This window comes from Phyllobates terribilis, unplaced genomic scaffold (genome assembly GCF_046119375.1).
Source record: "Phyllobates terribilis strain yellow unplaced genomic scaffold, ASM4611937v1 Scaffold_1__5_contigs__length_1240528914, whole genome shotgun sequence".
NCBI lineage: Eukaryota > Metazoa > Chordata > Amphibia > Anura > Dendrobatidae > Phyllobates > Phyllobates terribilis.
Window position 1 is genome coordinate 318725518 of NW_027362761.1, and position 12708 is coordinate 318738225.

The following is a 12708-nucleotide window of genomic DNA, read 5'->3' on the forward strand; positions in this document are numbered from 1 at the left end:
TTGAATAAGGCTCATACACTGTATATATTGTTAGAAAACTTTTCTAGGTATTATTTTTTGCTACAGAGTTTACACTTTGCAATGCAGTAGTTAAAATCTATATCTAAATCCTCATGTGACCAGATTTGACGGCAGATGTGGACATGTATAAGGCTAGTTCAATAGCATAGATTATATACTATGTGTGAAAAAAATACTTAAAGGGACATTCTGATTTCAAGAAGTCATCATCTATCTACAGGACAGGTGATAGCTACTAGATTGGTGGGGGTCCGACTGCTAAGACCTAAGGCTGCTAAAACAGGGCAATATTATCCTTGTCTAAATGGGGTGGTATTGTGCCTGTTCGACTGCCACACCATTCTTTTTGAGACTGTCAGAAAAAGTTGGGGCAGTCACATTGTACCCCCAACAATCTAGAAGTTATCTATTTACAGGACATGTGATGGCTTCTAGATTGGTGGGGGTCCGACTTCTAAGACCTTAGGCTGCTAAAACAGGGTACTATAATCCTTGTCTGAATGGAGTGGTAGTGTCCCGACTACCACACTACATTCTTTATGAGACTGTCAGAAAAAGTCGGGCACTGTGCTCTGCTGTACAGAGCATAATATGGGGGCCAGTATCCTGTATGGAGCATTTTATGGGGGCCATTATTCTGTATGGAGCGATTCACCGGTTTCTGAGCTGTTGTGGAATTTACAATAGATATCGGTCATGTAATGTAAGAAGTGAAATCTTTGGCCTTGTACTATATATATATTTCTCTGCTGTATCTGTGCATCATGAAGCGTGGTATGTGTTAAAGGGGCCCACAGAGACTCTTTCGCCCGGGGCCCACAAAAACCTGGAGCCGGCCCTGCTTATAGTTACTGTGTGCGCACGCCTAATGCCTCCCCAGCCTATTGCTGTGAGTCACTAGATACTTAAACCCCCTCCACCCAGTAGGGGGTGCCTGAGCAACACTTTCATTCAGTGTGTTCTGTGCAACTGAGTTGCCAGGTCCTGTCCTGTATCCTGTCTGTTTCCGCCACCCTGGGGGCTGTATACCCAGGCCTGTTACCTGTATCTGTGACTTCTCATCTCTTCCGCCACCCTGGGGGCTGTATACCCAGGCCTGTTGCCTGTATCTGTGACTTCTAGTCTGTTTCGCCACCCAGGGGGCTGAGTTCCCAGGCTCGTTCCTGTATCTTGTTCCTGGTTCTGTTCCTGTCTGAACAGTGTCCTAGCCCTTTACCTGTTTTTCTCTATGTCCGAACCTTCCCTTTTCCTGCAGTGTCTGAACCTGCACCTAACTCCAACTCGTTGTCTCTGTACTTCTGTTTGTGAGTTTTGTGTCCACTCGCTACTTCATTGTAAGTACCTTGTGTGTATCTGGTTCTGCTTGTCCCGTTTCCCTGCCTCCGTATCTACTCCTGTGTTCTAACTATCTTCCTGTATTTTCCAGTCTGTTCCATGTGAACAGAGCCCTGTCCTGCCTGCCTGCACCTTCTGCTCTGCTTGTTCACTGCACCTGTGGTTCCGCTCTGCTCTGCTTGTTCACCGCACCTGTGGTTTCGCTCCGCTCTGCTTGTTCACCGCACCTGCGGTCTTGTTCCGCTCTGCTCTGCTTGTTCACCGCGCCTGCGGTTCAGCTCTGCTCTGCTTGTTCACCGCACCTGCGGTTTTGCTCCGCTCTGCTTGTTCACTGCACCTGCGGTTCCGCTCTGCTCTGCTTGTTCACCGCACCTGCGGTTCCGCTTTGCTTGTTCACCGCACCTGCGGTTCCGCTCTGCTCTGCTTGTTCACCGCACCTGCGGTTTCGCTCCGCTCTGCTTGTTCACCACACCTGCGGTCTTGTTCTGCTCTGCTTGTTCACCGCACCTGCGGTTCCGCTCTGCTTGTTCACCGCACCTGCGGTTCCGCTCTGCTCTGCTTGTTCACCGCACCTGCGGTTCTGCTCTGCTCTGCTTGTTCACCGCACCTGCGGTTCTGCTCTGCTAGTCCACCGCACCTGCGGCTCCTTTCCTATGTCCCAGTCTGTACTGGTCCCTATCCTGCCTGCGTTCCTACCTGCCAGTACCCGCCTGTCTGCATGCCAGCCGTGCCTGCCAGTGCCCACCTGTCTGCATACCAGCCGTGCCTGCCAATACCCACCTGTCTACATACCAGCCATGCCTGCCAGTGCCCACCTGTCTGTATGCCAGCCTAACCTGCCTGTTCTTGCATTCCCCGGTGTGGGTCAACAGCTGTGACCAGGGTCTGACCTGGAGTAGCACCTGGTCCCTCTGCTCGGTTCCTCCCTGGTTCACGGAGTCGACTAAGCCACCGTGTGACCTTGGTCGGACCGAGTTGATACTTAGTTACGCCCCTCCAGGCACTCCTCGGTTCATGGTCCAGTGGGATCACTAATCAAGCTCATGCCAGTCAGTCCGGGTGCCAGCATAACAGTTTGCTCAGGCCATGGTCCCTGTTGAGCCCCACGGCCCTTCGCTCTCAGAGACATTTGAATTCTTGTCTGGCGAATACGTGCACCAAGGAAAAAATATTTCTCAAGCTGAGGTCCAGGCGATTTATGCACCAGCCCAAATGGAGCTATCAGCACTCGTTCCTGCGGATCCACCACGGTACTATGGGGATCCAAAACAAAACCGTGCGTTTGTGGAGCAATGTATGCTGCATTTCAAATTCTATGCTCACTATTTTCCCACTGATCGGGTTAAAGTAGCATTCATGATGTCCTACTTAGCGGGTAATGCCTTGAATTGGATCACCCCGCTATGGGAACTATAGGATCCTATCGTCTCTGACCTGTAGGCCTTCCTGGTGGCCTTTCTAATGGTCTTTGATGACCCTAACCCTGAGGCTTCTGCTAAAGCTTCCCTTCCCAATATCCTGGAGCAGTCCCGATGGGTGATGCGTGTAGGTAGCCCACCAGCTCTCCAGCCTGAAGAGACTGCTGCCCTCACAGAATTCACACAGGATGACAATGCTCCACAGAATACTTCTCTTCCAAACCTCAAGAGGCAGTCCAGACGTGCTAGGCGTAGAGGTAAACCGTCACGCCAGGTTCTGTCCTCCCAAAGACCTGTTCCCCAGCCTGTTGAGGCAGCTACCCGCACAGAATCCATGAAGGATGACCATGTTCGTCAGGCAAATCAGAGGCCGGAACTCAGTCACAAAATCGGATTGCGGTCCCGCTGCGGTTGTTTGGGACACCCTGACGGTCTCTGTCCAGCGAAGGTTGGAGAATCCCAAGACATTAGGCCTGTAGGAGAGGCTGCCCATGGCGTTAGTGTTTCCTCTCCACAGATGATCGTGACTGTCTCCGTGGCAAGTGAAAGCCTCGGATTAACCGGAAGTTTCGGGCGTATAGCCTTGAAGAGTCGGTGTCTGATTCCCGTCCGACAGCTTCAGAATCCGGTTTAGGCATTGTCAGCGGAAGGACGAGCCCTACTTCGAAACAGTCGAAATATGTCTGTACAAATTAAGCTCCAGATTGGAGCATTACACATGAAGAAGTTCACATTCCAGGTGCTGTCTGGTTTACCCACAGGTCGTCCAGAGCCAAGAGATCTAGTGCCCGCTCAGGTCTGGAGATCCTGCATGGTGTTTCCTGGGGGACTGCTGAGGTACAAGGGGTGTCCAGTCCCCATATCTTCAGGACAGTCAGCAGTGTCTTCTTCTTCTTCACCAGATCTGCTAGTCGCTGATTTGCTGTGCGCTGAAGTCTCCGAAGGAAGGGAAGGGGAGGCATTGTCCCCACACAGTCTCGACGATTGTACCAATGATCTGGCTTTAGGCACCGCCCCGCCTCGCAGACGTGTCATCTCAGAAACCAGACTGAAGTTGGTCCCTAAGCAAGGATCCTCCATCTCTAACAAATCTGGCAATAAGTCCAACAAGGCGGTGGCTACCTCCAAGTCTCTGCACCCCTCCAACCAGACGGAGGACCTCTAGTTGCCTCTTGAATCCTCCGGGGTGCTACCTGATAACAAATGGAAAGAGACTTTTCTGCACCCTGTACCTGGTATTTTGCACATTTCATCCAGTAAGCTTGGCAAAGTGTACGTCAAGGCGGTGGTTACCCCCGAGTCTCTGCACCCCTCCAACCCGGTGGAGGATCTCCAGTTGTCCCGTGAATCCTTTGGAGTGCTACCCGATATTAACAAATGGAGAGAGACTTTCCTGTGTCCTGTTCCTGGTACTTCACTCACTTCATCTGTTGCTGAGGATGGCTCGATGGGAGGAAGCATCCTAGTCACCAAGATGATGAGACCAGTTTCGTTCCCTCTAGTGGACAGAAGAGGTAATCTTCTTGAGGAGAAGGATCGGCCTCTAAATTCTCTGTAGAAAATCCTTGCTGGCTTGAAGAAGAGGGGGCCTAAAGGGGTGGGGGTACTGTAACATCCCTGGCGGCGTGCTGGCATGGCTTACCACCTCCCACCATGCAAGACCGCCATCTTACCTATCAATCCAGGCTGCACACTTTGCTCCAGTACCTGCTGTGTCTCTTGTCTGATTGATTGCTTAGGGCGGTGGCATGGCTACTGCCTGATTCTTATAGTTACTGTGTGCGCACTCCTAATGCTTCCCCAGCCTATTGCTGTGAGTCACTGGATACTTAAACCCCCTCCACCCAGTAGGGGATGCCTGAGCAACACTTTCATTCAGTGTGTTCTGTGCAACTGAGTTGCCAGATCCTGTCCTGTATCCTGTCTGTTTCCGCCACCCTGGGGGCTGTATACCCAGGCCTGTTACCTGTATCTGTGACTTCTCGTCTGTTCCGCCACCCTGGGGGCTGTATACCCAGGCCTGTTGCCTGTATCTGTGACTTCTAGTCTATTTCCGCCACCCTGGGGGCTAAGTTCCCAGGCTCGTTCTTGTATCTTGTTCCTGGTTCAGTTCCTGTCTGAACAGTGTCCTAGCCCGTTACCTGTTTGTCTCTATGTCCGAACCTTCCCTTTTCCTGCAGTGTCTGAACCTGCACCTATCTCCAACTCGTTGTCTCTGTACTTCTGTTTGTGAGTTTTATGTCCACTCGCTACTTCATTGTAAGTACCTTGTGTGTATCTGGTTCTGCTTGTCCCGTTTCCCTGCCTCCGTATCTACCGCCTGTGTTCTAACTATCTTCCTGTATTTTCCAGTCTGTTCCATGTGAACAGAGCCCTGTCCTGTCTGCCTGCACCTTCTGCTCTGCTCTGCTTGTTCACCGCACCTGCAGTTCTGCTCTGCTCTGCTTGTTCACCACGCCTGCAGTTCCGCTCCGCTCTGCTCTGCTTGTTCACTGCACCTGCGGTTCTGCTCTGCTCTGCTTGTTCACCGCACCTACGGTTTCGCTCCGCTCTACTTGTTCACCGCACCTGCGGTCTTGTTCTGCTCTGCTCTGCTTGTTCACCGCACCTGCGGTTTCGCTTCGCTCTGCTTGTTCACCACACCTGCGTCTTGTTCTGCTCTGCTTGTTCACCGCACCTGCGGTTCCGCTCTGCTCTGCTTGTTCACCGCACCTGCGGTTCCGCTCTGCTCTGCTTGTTCACCGCACCTGCGGTTCCGCTCTGCTCTGCTTGTTCACCGCACCTGCGGTTCCGCTCTGCTCTGCTAGTTCACCGCACTTGCGCTTTTGCTCCGCTCTGCTTGTTCACTGCACCTGCGGTTTTGCTCCGCTCTGCTTGTTCACCGCACCTGCGGTTCCGCTGTGCTCTGCTTGTTCACTGCACCTGCGGTTTTGCTCCGCTCTGCTTGTTCACCGCACCTGGGATTTTGCTCCGCTCTGCTTGTTCACCGCACCTGCGGTTTTGCTCCGCTCTGCTTGTTCACCGCACCTGCGGTTTTGCTCCGCTCTGCTTGTTCACCGCACCTGCGGTTTTGCTCCGCTCTGCTTCTTCTCCGCACCTGCGGTTTTGCTCCGCTCTGCTTGTTCACCGCACCCGTGGTTTAGCTCCGCTCTGCTTGTTCACCGCACCCGTGGTTTCGCTCTGCTCTGCTGTCCACGGCACCTACGGTTTCGCTCTGCTCTGCCCCGCTTGTCCTCCGCGCCTGCGGTTCTGCTCTGCTTGTCTGCCCCACCTGCGGCTCCGTTCCTGTGTCCCAGCTGTGACCGGGGTCTGACCTGGAGTAGCACCTGGTCCCTCTGCTCGGTTCCTCCCTGGTTCACGGAGTCGACTGAGCCGCCCTGTGACCTTGGTCGGACCGAGTTGAAACTTAGTTACGCCCCTCCAGGCACTCCTCGGTTCATGGTCCAGTGGGATCACTAATCAAGCTCACGCCAGTCAGTCCGGGCGCGAGCGTAACATAGGGGATAACTTTTTGTAAGCTGAATACCCCTTTAAGTTGCCTGTGTGTTTCTGCTTGGCGCTCCGCTGGCTTTGTATACAGGATACATAAATTCACAGTTCACTTGCTAAGGATGAAACTGTCTGTCATCACAGCTGTCTTGGCACATTCTTCCGTTGGGAAGCCAGCGGCATCGGCATGAGCACACAGGCAGACGTCAGCATGGAAGATGGAACTAAAGCAATATCCCTTTGGGCCTATCACGTCCGTCTATCCTGGGGAAAAGCGGATTTTCATTAAATCAGATCTGAACAGATGCTCTTATCAGGAAAAATGAAATTCAGACTGTCTCGCTGATCATCCATCAACTGACATAAATATACATGAACATGGTGCGTTTTGGCTTTCATTTTTGGTTTACTTCATTTTATTTAACTTATTTACACTTTGTTCTGTGTGCTGGGATCATATTAGAGTCTCTGTGTAGACCAATTTCACATATAAGCAATATCTTACCTTTTATAGGATTATCCCACTAGGGGCCTGATTAAGGAATTTCACTGTAGTATTTTATTATCCTTTATTATTGCTGATCTTTCTATACTTTGCTCATTTATTCACACATGCATAGTACATGGAAACTATTTAATGCAAGAAGTGCCGATACTTCTTCAGCCTGCGATCGTGTTATACATACTAAAGAGTCCTTATTCAATTCTTTCCTTCTACTTCCCATTAAATGCACTATTGACAATCTCACTGGTGACTGGCAAGTAATGAGCAGATTGTTTTCTTAGCTGGCAGGCCTACGAACACCAGTGTCGCTCTATAGGAATCTTCCCATCAGTGATGGCTGGAAGCAGATGTGAATGATGGTGGTAGGTGGACAGATAAATGCAGAATATTACATAACTGATACAGCAGCTCGTACCAGGCGATAAGTGAGCAGGATCTGTCTGCATTACATAGCATTCTGCGGACCGCCTTGCAGGAATGTGAGGCCTGCTCATTGCTGCGGATGCTTGAGGCCCGTGGGGGGCATCTGATCTGAATCTGAAAGAAACATGGATTGTGCATCCATGAACTGCAGTGCCACAAAAAGAAGGTTTAAAGAGACAACAACCTAATTTTCTTTACTACGTAATATATACTATATGCACATAAATACATTGCTCAAAAAAATAAAGAGAACACTCAAATAACCCATCCTAGATCTGAATGAATGAAATATTCTCATTGAATACTTTGTTCTGTACAAAGTTGAATGTGCTGACAACAAAATCACACAAAAATCATCAATGGAAATCAAATTTATTAGGAGGACTGGATTTGGAGTCACCCCCATAATTAAAGTGGAAAAACACACTACAGGCTGATCCAACTTTGATGTAATGTCCTTAAAACAAGTCAAAATGAGGCTCAGTATTGTGTGTGGCCTCGACGTGCCTGTATGACCTCCCTACAACGCCTGGGCATGCTCCTGATGAGGTTGCGGATGGTCTCCTGTGGGATCTCCTCCCAGACCTGGACTAAAGCATCCGCCAACTCCTGGACAGTCTGTGATGCAACGTGACGTTGGTGGATGGAGCGAGACATGATGTCCCAGATGTGCTCAATCGGATTCGGGTCTGGGGAACGGGCGAGCCAGTCCATAGCTTCAATGCCTTCATCTTGCAGGAACTGCTGACACACTCCAGCCACATGAGGTCTGGCATTGTCCTGCATTAGGAGGAACCCAGGGCCAACTGCACCAGCATATGGTCTCACAAGGGGTCTGAGGATCTCCTCTCGGTACCTAATGGCAGTCAGGCTACCTCTGGCGAGCACATGGAGGGCTGTGCGGCCCTCCAAAGAAATGCCACCCCACACCATTACTGACCCACTGCCAAACTGGTCATGCTGAAGGATGTTGCAGGCAGCAGATCGCTCTTCACGGCGTCTCCAGACTCTGTCACGTCTGTCACATGTGCTCAGTGTGAACCTGCTTTCATCTGTGAAGAGCACAGGGCGCCAGTGGCGACTTTGCCAATCCTGGTGTTCTGTGGCAAATGCCAAGCGTCCTGCACGGTGTTGGGCTGTTAGCACAACCCGCATCTGTGGACGTCGGGCCCTCATACCACCCTCATGGAGTCGGTTTCTAACCGTTTGTGCAGACACATGCACATTTGTGGCCTGCTGAAGGTCATTTTGCAGGGCTCTGGCAGTGCTCCTCCTGTTCCTCCTTGCACAAAGAAGGAGGTAACGGTACTGCTGCTGGATTGTTGCCCTCCTATGGCTCCCTCCACATCTCCTGGTATCTGCTCCATGCTCTGGACACTGTGCTGACAGACACAGCTATCCTTCTTGCCACAGCTCGCACTGATGTGCCATCCTGGATGAACTGCACTACCTGAGCAACTTCTGTGGGTTGTACTGTAGACACCGCCTCATGCTACTGTACCTCTAGGGGTGAGAGCAATGGCAAAATGAAAGTGACCAAAACAACAGCCAAAAAGGATGAGAACAGAGAAAAGGTCTGTGGGCACCACCTGCAGAACCACTCCTTTATAGGGGGTATCTTGCAAATTGCCGATCATTTCTACCAGTTGTCTGTTCCATTTGCACAACAGCAGGAGAAATTGATTCACAATCAGTGTTGCTTCATAACTGGACAGGTAGATTTCTCAGAAGTGTTATTGACTTGGAGTTACATTGTGTTGTTTAAGTGTTCCCTTTATTTTCTTGAGCAGTGTATATGGGAAAAATGCTCGGTGGGTTCTGTTTTCATTTCTGTATCTCTTTTTTTTGTTGTAATAAGGTATATTAAACCCAGCAAAAGTAAGATTTGTCCTTTTTTACTCCTTACACTTCTCCAATGGTACTGTCCTACCTTGTAAATAAGAAAAAAAACATTTGGTAAATCTGGTCATCGATTTCCCATGGCTTATATAGCACCAGCATATTCCTCAGCTCTGTACAAACCTCAGCGGGTCTTACAATCTGAGGCCATTTTCATGTCACATCCCAAGTGAGGACTGCAATGTCCAGACCAACTTCAGGTCTCCTGACCCCAACCCAACTGCCTTATAGACATCCGTGAGGTTGTCGTACTCCAGTCAGGAGACAAGCAGCTGGTCCAGAATGAGATAGAGAATGTCAAGACATATGAAACCGGCGTAATTTCCCAATCTCAGTCAAGCACATCGGGACTAGTTTCCTTGGAGACCTTTCCGGATGTTTTTGGAGTTTGGGAGGATACTACAGTACATGAGGGAACCCACGGGAACACAGGGAGACTAGACATGCAGATGTTGCTTGTGAGTCAAATCAAAGACTTGTGCATACTCCATAAGAGTCTTGTCACTGGATCTTGACAACTTCAAGATCTACGTATAGCAACCCTACCTGATACCGGCGTTCCGGTTCTTCTGCATCCAGGATTGCCCCGGAGTGGCATGGGGAGTGCTGTGGTCCAAACCACATCAGCCCTGCTTTTCCTGTGAATTTTCTGTGCTATGACGACGTGGTTTACACTTACCACTGCCACCTGTGCTAATACAGCTGCCATCTTGGATGCAGGCGGATCAGAACTCCATTCTATGTGGAGGAGGCAAACAGTAGTGTGACTATATATGACAAATGTATAGTCGCTTTTCAGTGTTAGGGTGAAGGGTCGCTTTAATGGGCGAGGCGGAAGACTGACCAAACAGAGGTGGTCCTGAGTTCTTGGCTCTGGGGCAGAAGTTTACTATTGTGCTTGTCACTGGGCTCGGATATACATACTGTTATACATCTGACCCTGCGAGAAGTCTGATTTTGAACATGAGGCATATTGCCTAAAGTGTTAACATAACGCCTGATAGAAATGACATGATATTGAATCCCTTAATCTCTATGGCAACAGCTTCCATCAAATGAAGCCTTGAAGTCTGGTGATTCCTCTGACAACTGAATGTTATAGGAGCTTGTGAACGCGTCATGGCCAGCCCCCCAATGGATGAATGGCTGAGGAGAGACCACAGCAGGTGTGAAATATCTATATGTCTCTAGATAGTGTTATCCCTGTACAGAATACCAGAGCTGACTCCTTCCATAAGCGCATGCATCTAACCACCATTGGCAGAGTGCAGGGCTTACATACGTGTTACTGACGTAGACCTCCATCACACTGACCTTGTCTCTTAATTTGGTGTGCTGTCACTGGCACTTTGTGTAGCTTTGTTTGGTTCATACACTTGTAACAAGATTCATTTTGGAATTTTTATTTACTTTATAGAGGTGGCGAAAAAGAAAAACCCTGCAGGCTGTGGTTTACTGAGGACCTGTCATCAAGGCAAAAGTGGCCAGTCTGGTCTTATTTTACTCCTGCTGCTATATAATGCTATTTCTCTGCTCTTTACAAGGGGGCGTAACTCACAGGATTCTTGGGGATGAATCTTTAGGGTGTTTTGTATAATTACCCCCTTTGTAAAGACCATACAAATTCTGGAACCGTTTGGTAGATAAAAACAAAACAAAACTGAATAATCAGCGGAACAGTGATAATAAAATATGTGATAAAGGATGCAAAATGGCCAGTAAAATAGAAAAATTACTGCATCTTCAAGAGGTTAAAAGGGTATTCCCATCTCCAAGATCCTATCTCAATATAGTAGGTATAAAAATAATAATAATATTGGCAAATACCTACAATTAGAAATGTACTATAGTTCTTCTGATTTGCTGTGTCGCTCACCCCATGTGCAGGGCATTGCAGTAGTTATCCTTGGTTATGACCACTAACACCTAACTAACTGTCACTAAATGAGTGGTCGTAACCATGGATACCTAAACTACTGCAATGCCCTGCACATGGAGTAAGCAACATAGCTTAGCAGAAGAACTATACTACATTTCTAATTTGAGGAATTTGCTAATATTATTATTATTACACCTACTGCATATTGGGATGGGATCTTGGAGATGGGCCTATCCCTTTAATGACAGCATGATGGCTCAGTGGTTAGCACTGTTGCTTTGCAGCACTGGGGTCCTGGGTTCAAATCTCACCAAGGACAACATCTGTATGTTCTCCCTGTGTTTGTGTGGGTTTCCTCCCACACTCCAAAACTATACTGATAGGGAATGTAGATTGTGAGCCCCAATGGGGACAGTGATGATAATGTCTGTAAAGCGCTGTGGAATATGATGGCTCTATATCAGCAAAGCATATTAATGTCACCTGTCATCACTGATACCCCCAATAGCAGTAATGAGGATACATTACCCATTTTATCAGCTATAAAGAACAGTTTATTGGAGATCTTGTATCATTAGCTGAGTGACAGCCACAATTACAGGTATAATAACTTCCATTTCTGGTTGTCAGAGAATTTTAGAGCTACAAGGATTTTTATAAATTGACAGTTTGCATTTATCGTAAGTTATTGTACCAGTATTCTTACTGAAATAAATGTATTTTTCTCCTTTGAAGAACTGAAGGAAAAGGAAAAAGATCTTAAAGGAAAAAGAAGCCAAGAACACGGAGCAGATCGTTGCCCCGGATCGCACACTGGCTGGTGAGGCTGTCAGGCTGCATTAGTCTCTCTGCGGTAACCTATAGAGAGGAGTGGGGGGCACAGCACAGGGCACATCTGCCGGTGGGTGGGGAATGGGGCAGAGATCTGGGGCCTCTCCACTGGGTGATGTGATGCGATCTGATTGGAGACTGCAGCTCTCTGGCTGCATAAAGTTCACAGCGCTGAGAGCCGAGCAGAGGAGGAGAGGAGCTCCCGGCGCAGACAAGGTAGCTGCATGTCTCCCACACTTGTCTGCAGAGCATGCACTTTCCAAGAGGGATCCCATGTGTTGTGCATGCGGGAGGGAGGGATGGGGCACAGATCTGCGGCACAGATCTGCAGGATGCCCAGTGGCACAGAAGTCCTCTGCTCCTGGCAGAGGTGCTGGCATCCAGTGCCTGCTGTATTTGCACAGTAGTTTCCAGCACTGTTTTGTCTCTATTGTGGCAGAGCTTGGATTATTGCACAACTGCTTGGCACATGGTGGTAGAACAATGCTGCTTTTGTTGTGTTCGTTTATTTATTTTTCTAATGACTGTAGTAATAATAGTGATCTCCATCTGTTTCTCCAGTCCTGGGTAGTAGAATCTGTTATTGCAAAACCACAGTGCTCCTGATTACTAAGACTACTAATTATATACCCAATGATATGTTCTGCAAGCTGTATACACAAGGAAGGATGCAATGGAGGAGGTCCCTCAGGGACCACCTATTGTCACTCTCTTCCAAATATTGCCCCATCTGAATTTACAGTAATGATGATGACCGGAGCCGTGACCACCATATAGAAAAAAAAGTCAGGATTACACATACTGTAACTTGACCCTTGGCCAGCATGTTTTTTTTTTTTTATCAAGACTGATTGTAAACCATGTATGAGCTGTCTGCTTCCTAGATAGTCATCTACCTGGTTATCCTG

At 48.7% G+C, this 12708-nt stretch overlaps 1 protein-coding gene across 3 annotated transcripts in view; it reads left to right on the forward strand.

Annotated features, from left to right (window-relative positions):
- LOC141259451 (catechol O-methyltransferase-like) overlaps positions 1 to 12708 on the forward strand; it is a 164432-nt gene that overhangs the window by 74320 nt on the left and 77404 nt on the right. Inside the window, exons 1-2 of one of the 3 annotated variants that reach the window (XM_073675463.1) lie at positions 10163 to 10256; positions 11705 to 11789. Coding sequence is in view for 1 of the 3 variants with exons in the window: in XM_073675442.1 (XP_073531543.1) it covers positions 11882 to 12016 (135 nt within the window). In the remaining 2 variants the exon portion in view is untranslated. Of the gene's footprint in view, positions 1 to 10162; positions 10257 to 11704; positions 11790 to 11857; positions 12017 to 12708 lie in introns of those variants that run through there. The other 2 variants (XM_073675453.1, XM_073675442.1) reach the window with 2 other exon arrangements.